This window comes from Anser anser, assembly GCF_964211835.1.
Source record: "Anser anser genome assembly, chromosome: Z".
In the NCBI taxonomy this organism is placed as follows: Eukaryota; Metazoa; Chordata; class Aves; order Anseriformes; family Anatidae; genus Anser; species Anser anser.
In genome coordinates this window covers 84,707,178-84,723,445 of record NC_139723.1, presented here as the reverse complement: position 1 = coordinate 84,723,445, position 16,268 = coordinate 84,707,178, and the positions used below count along the sequence as shown (strand labels likewise).

Below are 16,268 nucleotides of genomic sequence, written 5' to 3'. Positions count from 1 at the left end.
CAGAACAAGGGCGGGAATATAAAATGCCAGGTTGTTAATACTGTGCTTTGATCTCAAGGCTATTTTCCCAGTGTTATAACAGTGCACAACCATCTAATCACATAAGGTTTTTTTCAAAAGGAAGGGGATATAGAAAGAGCAATTCTAGATGCAGCAGCACTGCAATTCCCAAAACCTACCTCCATTCCCACTAATACAAAAAGCTTGAGATGCAGGATTGCTGCTGTGCAACCAAACCTGTCTCATACAGGGGGTAAGTTATGTAGTGCAAAATTCTCTCTGTTTTGGGGATAGAAGCTCAGCTTTAGCTAAGATACAAGTTAGGGCGTATTTAGCATCAGCACTAGTATTTGCTCCCAAGGGACTTCATACAGACTGGAAATAGGAAATAAGATTTATAAGTAGTGTCTCAAAAGTCACCTGTTGTTCATGCAATATTTTTATTTCATTTTATTTTATTTTATTTTTTTAGCTGGAGGATGTTGGTGACATTATTGAAAAGATTCGCATAGGACACAACGGTGGAGGGTTGAACTCTGGATGGCATTTGGATCGTGTGGCAATTCGAAGACTGTTACCAAATGGGAAGGTAGGCTGTGAATCATGTTGCTCTGGAATACGCTTCCATTGGCAGCTGCTTCCATTTTCCAAAGAAGATTTTCAGTACACAAAGTGTGATTAACAGTGAAAAATACTCCCCAAACTACAATGTACATTAATTAACTTCTTCAAGCTTGGGGATCTGGGGACAACAACCATTTATTATCATGTTTTATTCTTCAAAAGTTGATTATACAATTGTGCAATCATTGCTTTTTTTCAAAAGTTCTGTTGTCATTGTAACTTTTTACTAGAATTAGAGGTATTTTCTCCTGGCAATGGATGGGAGGATAGCAGTGACGTTTTTCCTCAACCTTTGGGGGTTTTTGCTACTGTTTTGCTACTGCCCTTGCTGTGAAGGAGCAATCTGCCTGCTGGGTTTGGAAGCAACATTGTCCTGGCTGTCTTGTTGGGCTGAGAGGGGAGATTCCTGAGTTTGTACCTACTGCTGTGCAAATTCAGCCAAGGAACTATGGACCTGAACAGTTGTCCTTGTGGACACCCCCACCATTGTGGCTGGGTGTCACAGGCTGCCAAAGACTTGATCAGATATCTGTGTGCCAGGGTCATATATCTTCTTCAGGGCTCAAATAATGGTGGATTTGAGAGATATGAGAGGCCAAAGCTACATATTTTCATGAATAGGTTTGCTTTGACCAATCACAGGAAGAAATCGGGTGCATCATTTAAAAATAAAGAGTATTGTTGCTAAACACGGACAATAAATTTTTCATCAGTCCTCTAATTCTGGAAGAGTAAATGCAGGGAGCATTACAATGAGGGCAAGCAAAAGGCCCATCAGTGTAAGTCCCATAATCATTCATTAAAATCATCAAGTTAGGTCACGCGACTTAACGGTTGCATGTGCCAACAGGATTAACAGAGTGCAGCCAAATTGGAGGTCTTGAACCTCTCCACATAAGAAGCTGTTCCTTGGCCCTGCCTTGGGTGCTGGCTGTAGGAGCAGGAACGAGTGTTACTGCCAGGAAGTGGAAGCTCAGAAGAAAATCAGCTCCTACAGGACCAATTCAGAACTCTGGGCAGTGGCTGTATTTGGGAGCACCTGGGCTCTGTCCTCTGCCTTGTCCTTCCTTCGCTCATTGCGTGGATTTCAGCTTTCATCTCTATCCCAATGCTCAGGTCTGCCCCTTCCTCAAGCAGCTTCTGATATGTACTGTTGGTGTGCTCAGATGTGGTGAACCTACTGTTCGTCTTGTTTCCTCCTTAAAAATTTCAGGGGTATGCTTTACTCTTTGCCTCACTGAGCGACTCAAAAGTCTGCCTTGAATTGAACCTCCTCATCACACTCAAGCTTGTTTATACTTGTTATACAAGTTTCTGCACAAGCCAGTTCATTGCTTGCTTCTGATCACATTTTTTGCCACTCTGCTGTTGTCAGATCCTCCACCTGTGTATTGACTAACCCTAATCTTGTACAGCTTGATTACGCTATTGAACAAGATGATGATGTGTTCTTGGTCAGAGACTAGGGAAAAAAGAAGAGGGTGTTGTGCAAAGGCATGGAAACCAAGTGAAAAGAGATTCCCTCTTTCTATAGCTGTAGTTGACCAAATACTTTGGGAAACTCTGAGAGTTCAGTGTTAAGTGCTCTGCCATCACCCCAGAAATGTGCTCAGGGCTGCACGGCTGTGCAGTCATTACAGAGGTTTTGAAGGACAGACAACGAGAAACCTGGGGAGGTGGAGGAAGGGAGGAAAGCCACGAACACCTTAAAAATGGAGAGATTTACAATTCTGCTGATCTTTTGATTATGGCATGGGAAAAAAAGAAGAAAGCAGAGCACTGCATGATGCCGCTGATCAGCCGCAGGATATTATGACCTGCCACAGGATAGCAATATGCTGCCAACACTTCTAAAAGCCGTGCTACCTGATTAGACTGCTAAGATGTGTCTGGATGTATCTGTAATGCTGCAAAAGAAAAATGAGGTCAGTAACTTTTCAGATTAAATTGAAAGCATTTGGGTAAGAAACTAGAATTTTTGCATGCCAATAAAGCTCTGTGTTGGCATGCCAATTATATCTGATAATTATATTTCATTTGTTACAACTTGGAGAAGGGCAAAACACTGACTTTTAGAACACTGTCATACCCTGCCTCTAGATTAGGGCCAGGCCCAAACTCTAATGAAACTAATTCTGTTTGGAGCTGCAAGAGGATTTTACTGTGGGTAACATAAAACAGTGCACTTAACGTCACTTAAATATTAATGCAATCACTAACAAGGAAACTCCAATAAAAACCGTGGCAATGTCATGATGATTAACAATAATGATACAATTAACTCTTGCAGTAACTGCACATTATGCCCAACTGTGCAGGCACTCAAGTCCCTAGCTGTCCTATTACCAAATAAACAGCGTTCGTATCAATGGCATGGACGAACAACATTATCAGCTTTAAGGAGCAGTTAAAAGTTTCAGCAAGAGAAGTGACCGAAGTGGGATCCCTGCTGGGAGGAGAGAGTTTCGTCACTGAAACATTGCTCTGGAAAGGCCTCTCTTCCCAAACTGTAGGTGGGGAGATAAGCACTGCAATTGTTGTTCGTTGGCTCAGTGTACAGCGAGGTAACATGGGTTATGTGGTCAGAGAGATAGAGCAGAAATAAGGATGTGGAAGTAGTGGTGTGGCCAGATGTTAAACACTGTATTTTTTTTTTATACAGCACAAAAATAACTTGAGAGTAAAATATTTGAAATCATCTAACGTACTGTGTCAAACTGTTTTGTTTGACACTGTGTAAAAAGTCATGCTCCAAAATACCTTATGGGCTTAAGGATTGCAAGTCTGGGGTTAAATACCAGCATCACATGGAGCAGCAGAAAGGAGGATAAATTGTGTTGTATTGACAGATTTGGGCTATCTGGGTTCAAAGGATGGTTCTGCAGCAGGCTTGAGCAGGACACTTAATGGCTGTATCACACAAGCCCCTTGGGGGTGTTCAGCTCCTGCAATCCAGCTTTTCAGGGGCATGTATGATGACCTGTTCATACCAGGTTAGCAGGGACTGATCTGAGGTGCACGGCCCATTCCTCCTCAGTGAGCATGTCTGGGAAGGCAGGAGCCAGCTGCTCAAGGCAGTGCAGGGTGATGTGGTAATACACAGCAATAACAATGTTCAATATTGTGGCAGAGAGAGCTCTTTCCTACTTTTATTATATAACTATAACATATATACACTATATAAATATAAATAATAAATATAAAATTATATAACTTTTTAGTATTTAAATAGCAAAAGAAGTGAAGAAGTGGCCCTATGTTATCGTGATAAATAACCGTGAGAGTAATTAAGGTGGACTGTACTTTATATGTAAAAGCTCGGTGACACATGGACTACTGGAAACAGCAGAAAGCCCCTGTGCTACTGTAGGATAGAAATGCTGAAGTTGTCAGTAAGGAATGGGCCATTTTTTCTTCCTTCTTTTTGTTACTGTGAGCTGAACACTTTTTTCTGTTCAGACTTGTGGGCTCTGCAAGTTGCGTGATGGCTCATGCCTGTTTCTTTATGGAGACATAGCCTGGGGTGCCCAGCACACAGAACGTCTCCTGCCTCTTACCAACCATCTTGGAGGCCTTACAGGAGTCTGCTCTTAATGAGTAGCCTGGGACTGATTTTGTTTACTAAGTGGAAAACACATGTTCTATTGTTTTTGTTTCTTTGATGATAGAAATCATATTTGTTTCCACCAAAGTGAGTCAAAACAAAGGATCAAAAATTCAGTATTTTTGTCCTCTTAATGCACGTATGGGAATTGCCTGGAAACCAGCTTGAGTCAGAGAATTACATGGCAAAATCTTGAAGTATTGACTCAGAAAAAAAAAAACCCTACTGACTTCAAAGAGAATGCTGCCTGAGCAAGGATTGAAGAGGGACTGCGGAGTCTCAATAAAACATAGCTGCAGTGGAAATGGTGCAGTCCTGGTTAGCAGTTTGCAAGATCAAAAACTGGAACTCACAGGTATTGTAGAGGACAAAGATCTACTGGGTCGTGTAGCCAGTCTCACACAGCCATTGGGAATACTGCCGTCTGCTACATGTTCAGAGCTTCTTCTCAGCGTCCTCAGATATCTTCTTCCTGGAGTCTGAACGACTGAAATATTTTGTCATGTAAAGATGCACTCTGTTCTGCTTTGTCTCAACAACCATACCCGTGTGGGTTGGTTGCTGCTGTGCCTACTCTTTCAGGTCTGTGTATACTTACACAGGCATGCATACATGAATTGAAAATCCTTGCTTGCACGTCAGAGTAGTGTTTTCAAAGGAGGAATGCTAACTCGCGTTCGCGTTGTTTTGAAAAGCTTCTCTGTCCTGTTTAATTCAGGGCTCGGAAACTGTCACATTTCCATGCGAAAGATGGCTTGCAAAGTCTGAAGATGATGGCGAGATTGTCAGAGAACTGGTACCATCTGATATTTTTACTGAAAAGCTCATGAAGGACGGGACCCTCAAACAGATAGAAGAAGAGGTTGAAGACCCATTAGAAGGTAATCTTATGGTAGGAGTAGAAAGGGGCCTATTTTTCTGATTTTTTGGGGGGGGGCAAGGTGTTTGGATGTATAGTTCAAGCAAATGTACTACTGCTACTATCTGTTCACATTTCTTTCTCTTCCCATCCTGTGGCCTGAAGCACTTTACACCTGAAGCACTTCCGTGCAATAACACTACTGTTTTCCTGTAGGGTATTTACAAACCCATTGCAGCCACCCTTCCGCACAGGCATAGTTTGCACATCTCTTTTGATGCACAGCAAATTCCCAACATCTTGACCTTGTCTTCTAGGCTCTGCAAATGTCTTTACGTTTGCCCAAATTCACCTGACCTGTACACTCCACCCCTTCTTATCCTACCCCATCAGCCTGATTCATTCTCCTCTTTCCTCCCAAAGCTATTTTTACAATGCTCTCCAGGTACATATGGACACCTTCTAAAAATTTGGCTCTAGGCAGCCACCCTCACCTCATTCAAATGCTCCTGGGGAGCAGAATAAGTTATTATACAGCTATCTATTTTTCAATCTTATAAAGTGTTCAGATTCTGTTTGACCCTCATGGTACATCAAGCAACTGAAACAACTGACGTTTTAGCCTCAACTCTTTGCTTCCCTGTATGCCTGGCTGTACCTAACTCTTTCTTACTCTAGGACCTCCTTTTCCTCACTGAGCTCCTCTGGCCTTGAGAGAAGTTGTGAACCTTCCTATATCCTGAGCGGAACAAATTGAGTACAGCTGCCATCTTCATTCCTGGTTCTTGCAGCTGGTAACAAGATGATTCAACGGAGGAAATCACTCCTCTCTCTGTTTCTTTTCTCTCAGTCTGATTTGCATTTACAGTACACCATTGTCAGGGTGGAATATATATGAATGTGAAGTGTTTTCTACTGTCAGGGAAGTGAAGAGGTGCTTTGTGTGGTGTCTGTAGAGGCACTTTGTATGGAATACAGCCTTTGCGCTGTTCCTTTAGAAGAGAAGGGTGTGCTCTTTCCTCCCGTTAGCAACTACGTGGTAGCTTATGGGAGATTTTATTTATTTATTTATTCATTTATTCTGATGGAGGAGAAGACAGTTGTATTATCAGCTAGTAAGCACCACGACTGCTAGATACTTTCATGACATACTTTAACCTACCAACTCATGTCGTTTTGCCTTGTGGTCACTACCATGTGTTAACTAATCTGGGTGGTCCATTTTTTACTCCTAAACCCAAAGCCTTACAACAAGTTCTACAAGCTATGGAATAGGTAGTTGAATAACTAAGATTTCTTTTCACTGAGATTTAGTGCTAAGTCTGCATTTCGGTCCTGAAGGTGTCTAGAACTGGGAAGCAAAAATCAAAGAGAGATGAAGTGGCTAATTAGACTGTATGCATCCCTTCCTTCATTATTAATGTGGCAGTTGTCATTCAAACACAAAGCTGCAGCTGTGTATACACATAATATGAAGAGGCAAACCAGAAAACCTAGCATTGTATCTAACCTGATAAATGGTCTCAGGTGATGATTTTGATACTTTTCGTAGAGAACTAGATGGAAATATTTCTTGTACTAAAAATAAGAATAGTCTCTCTTTTATTGGGAAAGAAGGAAAAAACATTATTTATATTTTCTTTGATTCTGTTAAGGTACAAAGAAGAATATTAGCAACACACGTAGCAAATCTCCATGACTAAGACTTTGTCCCTCTTCCTCATCTGTATTGCCCTGGGATTTGCAAGGAGGCATTCTCTAGGACTTGCTTGTCACCAGGCTAATCAGAGACTTGCACAGTTCCTAATTGTTTTCCTGGAGAAGATGTTCTTGATTTGTTTTCCCTGTGTAATTAGGAAAAGAGTAGCAAAATAGAAAAAGGAGTATTTAACAGGTTTATTAAAGCACATTATTAAAGATTTGATGGGGCTTTATTGGATCATCATTGAGCAAGCAAAAGAGAAAGGATACCCAAACAATACATCTCAACACCTCCTTAATTAAATACTGTCTGAAAAAAAAAAGTACTCAGAAACATGTTCTCTTTCTGTTTGGGGAATTTATAGAGATACATGCCGTTAACTCTAGTAATAATTGCACATCTGAATCCCTGAAGTTTGTTTATGGAAGATGGAGTATTAAGAATGCACAACACTGAACCACTTCTTCTCCGATGTAGGTCCATTTGTCCTCAGTACGAAAAGGTGCTGAGTTCCCTCACCTCTTATTGACTTCGCATCCAGTAATAACCATAATGATTCTTTGCATTTTTAACTATGTACTGTGTGATCAAAGCAATATGCAGGCATTGATTAGATGGAGAAAAGGAAAGTCAGCAAATTTCAGTCAAGTGCTTCCCCAACCTTGGGATCATTATCAGAAACCTGGAAGGATAAAGCATATGGGATTTTAACTACCCAGGAACTGAGTAATGAGCAGAAAGTCTGGGGACCACCTTCTTAGGTAAATTCAGTATCTCAGATAGACCTTGAGAATTCACCTGGCCAGAAACCACATCTCCGCTTCCTTCTGCAGTTCACACATACAAAATCAGCGTGTTCACTGGAGATATCTACGGTGCTGGGACAGATGCTAATGTTTTCCTAAATATCTATGGAGATCTGGGGGACACCGGAGAGAGGAAACTCAGCAAATCTGAAACAAACTTCAACAAGTTTGAAAGAGGACAGGTACGATTGCAACGGGTTAATAACATTTGATGTTTTGCAGTCTTTAACCTACCAACTGCATGACTGTCTATAGGCTGAGTTTTCCTATGAGGGATGAATTGATTGATTCTATTTATAGTCTTCATTACCTCTTAAAATGCTTTATGTGGATTGTCAGCTATGTATTACAACTGACAGGCACTGCAGCGGATGGGTAGGTGTTTCTGTGAAGTCGCTGATAAAGACCAATTTTGAGCTTGGTCCACGCAAACTGTCTTGAATTTTTAGTTGCAGGTTTGAGAGCACACAAAACCTGAGGTCTCTCATTCCTCTAGCCTCTGTGCAACTGGTTTGTACATACATACTGTATATTACAATTTACCTTAGAGCATGATAAATTAATGGATCCTAAACTGTGCCTGTCCTTGACAAAATAATTCCAAAAGTGGTTTTCTGCAGTCAGTCCATGAATCATATTCACAGTCTCATATGATGATACTCAGATAAAATGATGGCAAAGATTGTCTTATCTGGACAGTCTACATAAATCAAACTGCATTAGAAAGGGAAATCTTACTTGGACTTAAAAATCAAGCGGTAAAATTCCAGGAATTTGATATTTTAATTCATTGTAAAAGTAACATTTTGTGCAGTTGCCCTCATAGCAGACGAGTGCTTCAAAATGCTCCCCTGCAGAACGGTTTTAATGCACAGAGATGCCTCTACAGATCATTGTAAAGCTTTTAATCAAATGCCATCAGGTGACACAATTTAAACACATGTTGTGCAGCATAGACTCCATTTGCTTTTGCCCAGTAGATGATCTGTTCAGAGCTCATTAACAGAAGCAACTGCTGTTGAACACCCTATAGGAGGACACATTTACAATACAGGCTGTGGACCTCGGCATTTTGTACAAGATCAAGATTCGTCATGACAATAGCATGTTCAGTCCTGACTGGTTCCTGGAAAAAGTAGAGATCCTGGACGAGACCACAGAGGAATCGTTTGTGTTCCTGTGCGAACGCTGGCTCTCCAAAAAGAAAGAGGACAAAAAGATAGAGCGTACGCTTTATGAACAGGTACAGTTACAGCTCAAAGCTGTGATCCCAGCCTAATTGCTACTAATAAAAATAAAATGGTTGAATATTTGCTTAAAGTCCATGATGGCTTGTTAGGGACTTACGGCTTTTAACTTATCCAAATTGAATTTGTGACTTTCAGACAAGAACTGAAAGTGTGGCCACTCTCAGCTCAGTATTGCTAGTACTGTGGTTTGTAATATGAATAGAAAAATAAGGACTGTAAATGAAACTCTTCAGCTGAGAGTCCAAATGCCTTGCTAGTGCACAGCAGAGTATATTTCCCTGCTGCTCTCCTTGCTCTGCCCACAAAGTAGGTTAGTTACAGGTACCATTCTAAGGACCATTCTAAGTGCTCAAGCCAAATACTGGGTCCTTCAGCTTCGCCCTTACTGGACTGTATGGACTTGAACTATTTGTCTCCTTTTTCCATCAACGCTAAATATCAAAAGTCTAGTTCTGCTGCTACCTTTCAGAGCACCAAATGCTTTTTAGTGAAATGCCCTTTCTATTTGCACATTCTATATTGTTTTATCAGGCTAATATAGCTAATTGAAATTCAAGGTACATGCACTAATTAAAATTAGCAAACAAGATTAATAGACCTCTCTTCCTTCTATACAGTGAGGCATAATAAAGCAGCTGATTATAAGTGCATTGTATTTAAGGAGTCCACTTTGCAAAACACAGTGACATTTTAATTGAAAGTTACCACTAAAATTATCATCAATGAAATTGGGCCAGACTCATCCAGAATGGATGTAAGAAGAGTTACACCATGGACAAGTATTGCCATATGCCCTCTCATAAAACTTTAGCAGACAATGCTGTGAATTTTTGTGGTCAGGCTTACCCCGTTGCTGATATTAATTCATAACGAGGAAAAATTAATCACTTTTTTTTTAGTTATGTGACTGTGTGGTAAGATCACCATGTTTATTGTACAGTGACATTAAACACATCTGCAATAACTTTCTAATACAATAGATGTTTTGCATCATTCAGTTTTGTAGTAGTCTCCCTCTTACTCTCTTTAACCTGCACTAGGAAATTTAGTCTGACACCTGAAAAGCAAATCTGGCACTGTTCCATCTGCTTGAATTTTCTGTGGTTATTGCTCACGCAGGTAGAAGAAAAGTCACAACGTACTATTAAAGTCTATTAGGTCCATTATATTTTATTTTATTATAACACATATCCAAAACAGCCTGTCAAAGTTACTACAATGAGGCAAACAAATAACCTGCAGTAAATTACAAGTCACATTTATTTAAGCAACACTGAGCCAAAAGCTACCTGGGGAACTAGAGGGATTTCTCGTCAGGTTGTTCTCTGAGGTATATAGGAACAGCTGACAATATGGTGAGCGCTGAACCTCATTACCCTGCCTTACATGCCTTTCTAATTAGACCTATGATGGTGAACGGAACAGCCTGAGTGGTTCATCTCTCAGCCTGTCGAGTCAGGATAGCAACGCAGACTTGAAGGAAAAGAGAAAATCCCGTTTGGTCAAGGCAGCAGAAGAAGGATTATGTAAGTGAGCAGCGTGTCTGGTTGCATGCACGCGTGTGCTCTTGGCTTTCACTCCCCGAGAAGATGCGTTTGTCCTGGCGAAGAGCAAGGAGAGGCAGAACAGCAAATTGCTTCCCTTCACCTTGTGGTGTGGCCACTTTGGGAATGGCTGGAGCGGCACAAGGACTCTTCAGAAATAAAAATAAATAAATAAATAATAAAGATAAAAACCCGCAGACCTGAAGACTCACACTCCCTCCTCTTCCACCAATGACTTCACAGCATACAGCACTTCAAAGCTGGGGGGAAGAGATGGTGATGGTGCCCTCTGAATAAAGGGGACTGATACAGTGAAGGGAACAGTTTATGCAAGTGTTGTATAATTTTGTTTGAAGTATCCTTTAAAGTATCTAAAGAGAGGCACCGTAGAAAAGTCAGCCATTATCAACAAAAGATCCTCTCTTGGACTATAAGAGGCACTTTTCCTTGTGATTCCTTAATATAGCTCTCGTTGCTGTTTTCTCTCAGCTGTTTTCTCCTCCTTTATCTCGTCTTTGACCCACTCAAGATGTTGTTACATGAAGCATATTAGACGTGAATTAACACAGAAGGCTTTAAATATCTTGAGACCTTCTTCGCCATGCTTCAGCCACCTTCCCATTTCAGGATCAGACTGGTAGTGCCTCATCACCAAGGTGTTTGTTTAGTATTTGAGTGTGATTTGCTTTGCATCTCTGCAGTTTTTCTTCTTGCAACACGTAGCTGCATCACAGCTGTTGTCAGGCAGGGATGAGAGCGGGATACAGAGAGCTCAGCAAGAGCACAGAAAAGTCTCTCTGCTCTCAGAAAACCAGCTTTGTCTGGGAGTGCACAGGGGACCTTGTTGTTTTTATAATGAGGGTTGTCTTATAACTGTGGCGGAGGAGGGTCTGCAAATGTTGTTGCTCCAAGAAGTCCAGGAAATCTGGGCTGAGGTTTCTGCTGAAATAGCTGATGGAAACAGTTGATGGACCTGGTGTAAAGTTGCATTGTTAGGCTCTGGTTCTTAACACAAATAAAGCTGAATATAAAATTCTGTTTCTTGATTGCTGTGGCGTAATGACAACACAGACGCCAGGGTTCTTTTAGGATCAGTAACTGCTACTACTTTACTGATGACAACTTCATTATATCGTGCTGCCTCCCATACTGAGGACAGGCTCCCTCCTTATACCCTTCACCCCGCAGCAGTACTTTTCCACTAACTATTCATTGGTCAAGCAACTTTGCCCGGCATCCAGCAAACCCCCAGCAACTTCCATGCCTTAACGGCCAGAGAACAGGCAACCCGAGACAGCAAGGCGTCTCCTGAATCACCCTTCTTTGTTCCCTCTAAACTCTTTACATTCCTGATGGTCTCATCGATAAGAGTCCATCTGATGCTATCACCAACCATGGGGCTTGTCGACCCCCATGGCCACACTCCCACAATTGCAATTTACAAAAATTGCACAGGTTTTGCTTCTGCCCTGGCTCTGAAGGAAAACCAGAAGACCAGTGTTGGTCAGCTGAAGTTGGCCTTTGTGGAAAACTTCCCAGTCCATTGATTTTCCTTTATAATCACACTACCTTGCCTATTTCTCCATATTTATATACCTTTTGTATAACTACTTCTAGGTTCCTGTACATTGACTTACCATCTAAATTATACTTACAGTTTGTTATTATCCTCCAACAGGTCTTTTAGCTTTACATCAAGATTTCAGATGCGTTTTAACGAGTAACTGAGTATCAGCTGAGTTGCTGTTACTGTCTGTATATGTTCTATTAGTCCACAGTAAGTAGAAAATAATTAGTCTTGCCTTAAACTTCTGTGGTGAGCCGAGTAGGAAATGATGTAATTTAACTTAGGAGTTTAAGGTAGGCTTCACTGACATGGACCAAGGGAACTGATTACTGCAGCTCAGCTGATGCCCAGTCGCTGCTGCTGTGATGCGCTATCTGAGTTGCATGTCTCCAGGCTTTAAGCTGTGAAGCAGACATACTGTTGTGCATTGTTTAATGCAGGCTGTAACTGTGTCTTGGGGCAACTCTTCTTTTGTAATCCCATATTGTGCTCAAACGAAAAATAAGTGATTCCCATGTTCTTTCTGATATTACTTCTCTGGTGAGACAATGGGTAACATCTGCCATGTTGGCATTCCTTGTAATTTCTCAAATAATGGGTAAAGCTTCAGCATTACTCCCATGAGAACCTGTCTCCAGCAGCGCTGAGATAGTTCCCATCCTCCCCATTGTGCCAGGGTGGTCCTTCTTCCCTGAGTCCTGGAGCTTGTCACCACCTCTATCCCTGTCACAGTGACGTGGCCTCATTAAGGAAATGCATTCTGAAGGAATGTCAGATAAGATGGGCTTTGTGAGCCAGACAGGCACCTCCTGAGCAGGATAAAGAGCCAGCTGTTAATTAGTTGATTAGGGAAGTGGTATTGGGAGTTGCCTGGGAAAAGGAGTGATGGTTTGAGCAGCCTGGTTCTGACTCTCCCATGCTCGAGATGAGTGAATACCTCTGAGGGTAGGGGGTGATGTGAGGATGCAGTATAGAGAAAAGCCCTGTTGACTAGTAATCTTCTTGGATCTGGACTAAGAACCCTGCTCCATGCTGGAAAGCAGTGCCGGGGTGGTGTGGTCCACACCCCTCATGAAATTCAGTGCCCTGCAAGGAGGATGTGTGCCCTTGAACAACCTAAACTCTGTGTAGGGACTTAAGGATAGAGGAATCAAAGGGAAAAGGGCTGGAGAACCTGTGGTGGGCCCCAGGCTTGTCTTCGGGTGTGGGTATGTACCCCAGGTTTTGCATTTTCCCAGTGTTTGAAGAAGTAGGTCTGTGGAGTCCCAGAAAAAGAAGGAGACAATGGAGAAGGGACATAAACACATTAAAGGACCACTTTCATTGCTTTAGAGGAAAAAACGGCAAAAGGTGTTCCCTGCTGACTGATTGTTCTATGTATTTGTGTTCATTATTTAAAGTGGGACATGATAATTTCTTATGGAGTTCATGTTTTCAACATAGGTGTTTCTGGTACTTTGGTTCAAGGATTCAGTATCAGCTGGAAAAGTGGATAGTTCTGTGAACTTTGTATGTCACAGAATAGGATAAAAACTATATAAAAGAAATATCATTTTAGAGCTGTTCTAAACAGGACCCTTAATATTCTTATAAAATCCCTTGCCTACAGCTAAACCTTTCCTCTTGTTAACACCAGATGCTCCAATGGTTACTTTGTGAAGAAGACATCACATATTATTATGCTGATGTGCACAGTGAAATGTAAATGATACCATAAAGAAGAGAATAAGTCTTGCCTAATCATCAGTTCATTTTGTGCTGGTACACAGATGCCTCAAGCTGGGGCTGAATGAACCTTTTTGGGTTCTGCTCAGTCCAGAAGTAAGGGCAGATTTGGTGTGCATGAGTTCAGGACTTCCCTGACATTGTTCAAATATTCTGAGCTTGCAGTAAATTTCTAATCTCCACTCCAAAATATTGTTAGTTATCATAAAGCAAAATTAGATGTAAATCATGCATAATTTGAAAGCCAACCAAACTTTAGTCAAGGTTTATGAACCCTCATGAAAAATGAAAAAGTGATGATGAAGCCAGGCTGAGTTTCGAGTCTGAGGCAATGCAAGTTTCAGAGCTCAGAGTCTTTTCAGAATAGCTTGGACAGCCTTGCAGAAATGTTCTGAGAAATCAGACGAGTATTCAGCATCTAATTCTGCACCACCCGCTCGGCCTACCCAAATGAGCTTTTGGAAAGCACTTGAAAAGCAGTCTGGCACTTCCTCCCTTTTAACAGCTGAACTGAAATTTCTGGAAACCACACACACACACACACACACACACACAGAAAAAAAAAAAAAAAGTATGTGAAGTCCTAAACCTTGGCCTGAAGGTTTTTCCTCTAATCAATATTATTATGTACTGTATAAAATTATTGACTGGCCTGCCTTTAATACAGTGTGTCTGGATTTGCAAAGGGAGGTTGAAACTCTGAACTGCCCCATAGATCACAGCAATCCTTGAGCAAAGCACACAAGAGAACAGTTGCAGCTGTGCTGGGACATTCAGGCAGTGATGGTTTACCTTGAAGTCAGCCTAGACTTAGTTGCCTTTATTGAATGGTGAGTGTGAGATCGTTTTCGTCTAACAGCCTACTTAAGATTTATGTCCTCAGCCTCTTATCTTCAGGAGGGTCTCACCGTGTAAATAAAGATTCAAGCCCTCTGCTGTTCTGTCGCCTATTAGGGAGGAAATTGGACAGCATTATACCTGTATAAACTCCTTGCAGCCAGCAGGGCTGTCAGGGGAATTTAACCCCTGCAGAACTCAGTCTGAAATGTGTATCTGAAAGTGGTTTTCCACACTCATTTGTAGCTCAGTGCAGCATGGTGTTATCCCTTCTCCTAATGAATTCAATGGGATGTGAAGCTATTTAGCATGCAAAACTGCTTTCTCTGATAGGATTAGTCCCTGGTTTTCTGAAGTCTTGCGTACATGTGTATATGTGGTGCTTTTTTGACGACTAAACCTGTCTGTTGCAGTGATCCCATATCACATCACCGTCACGACAGGCACAGAGTATGACTCCAGCACCGACAGCCGAGTGTACATCATCATCATGGGCCAGAAAGTGCAAACGGAGAGGCTGTGGCTGGATCTCCCAGAAGGAAAAGACGAGTTTGCAGACGGCTCCGTAGAGAAATTCTCTGTTTGGGGCCTGGACGTTGGGGAGATCAAAAAAGTGGAGGTACTTTGTGAATGCAGTGTGAGCATGGGGGGCACATGAAACACTTGGCCAAGGAAACTACATGTTCCTGTTATACTTGGTGACAGAAAGGCACTTGGGTCTGAAGTGAATGTAAATGGGGATGTGCTAATGAGATTTCACATGCACCCAAACCTGAAAGAAGTACTTTTTATGTCTGGCAAAACTGAAATCCTTGGGAGGCAGAAGATCATCCTGAAATATAAGGAAGTTGTAACACATTGCTGTTCTGTCCCATCTCTGGCACTGTTTTTTCTTAGCCAAGCCCTGTTATTGACAGATGCAGCGAAGGTTCCTAGGATGCAGTCTTCTGTCAGTCTTTTTCCTAGTTGATTCTTATAGTACTTCCAGTTGGGTTTCATAAATTGCCTGCAGTGAAGAACACATCTTGTATAATTTTCTAGCTAAACATGAAAATTGTTTTCACAGCTTGGAGGATCCAGGCTTAGAGAAGAAAATTAATCATCGTTCATAAGTAACGTGCACAAATGGATTTCAGAACAGGAGCCATTTTTTCTGCTATGGCTTAGGGAGACAGAATTTGCATAGACTCTCCATCACTGAGCCTAAACTTCACATGAATCTTCCAGACAGTTTGTGTACATCATTCTTGTTTCATATAGCAGTTCCATCTCCTGAACGCCTGCTTCAGCCCCCAAGTGCTGAAAACAAGAGCATCTGAAGACTTCGTGAGCATGTTTTATTTTTATTTTTTATTTTATTTTATTTTTACACCACTCCCTGGGTTGCAGCAAACCTATATATTGGTGTGCATACTTGTGTATTCAGACAGTGACAAGTGAAAGAAATATATAGAGAAATCCTAACTAATTAAAAAATCTTTGCAGCTGTAACAGCTGATAGACTGAAGCACTCCCATTCATTTTCGTTCATGCAATGGATTCTGACACTTGAGAAATCTCCATACTAGATCTGAGTTTATTATCAAGCCATTGATATTTCCTTAATGCACTCCAAGTGCATGGTTATTATGGGTATTAGAGGCACTTTCTATCTAGCTGTCTCTAGGTCAAACTTGAAAGTGCAGCCAGTGCATAAATCCTTCTCTTCCAGACTGTGTGCATGTGCATCTCTTCCAGCCTGGTTAGCCTG

General features: G+C 41.5%; 1 protein-coding gene across 1 annotated transcript in view; it reads left to right on the top strand.

The window, feature by feature from the left end:
- The window catches only part of LOXHD1 (lipoxygenase homology PLAT domains 1), a 155,874-nt gene that overhangs the window by 99,379 nt on the left and 40,227 nt on the right, over positions 1 to 16,268 (top strand). The window contains exons 27-32 of the mRNA XM_083816422.1: positions 473 to 589; positions 4,947 to 5,109; positions 7,623 to 7,777; positions 8,629 to 8,838; positions 10,248 to 10,371; positions 14,932 to 15,137. Of these exons, the coding sequence (XP_083672548.1) occupies positions 473 to 589; positions 4,947 to 5,109; positions 7,623 to 7,777; positions 8,629 to 8,838; positions 10,248 to 10,371; positions 14,932 to 15,137 (975 nt within the window). The remainder of the gene's footprint in view (positions 1 to 472; positions 590 to 4,946; positions 5,110 to 7,622; positions 7,778 to 8,628; positions 8,839 to 10,247; positions 10,372 to 14,931; positions 15,138 to 16,268) is intronic.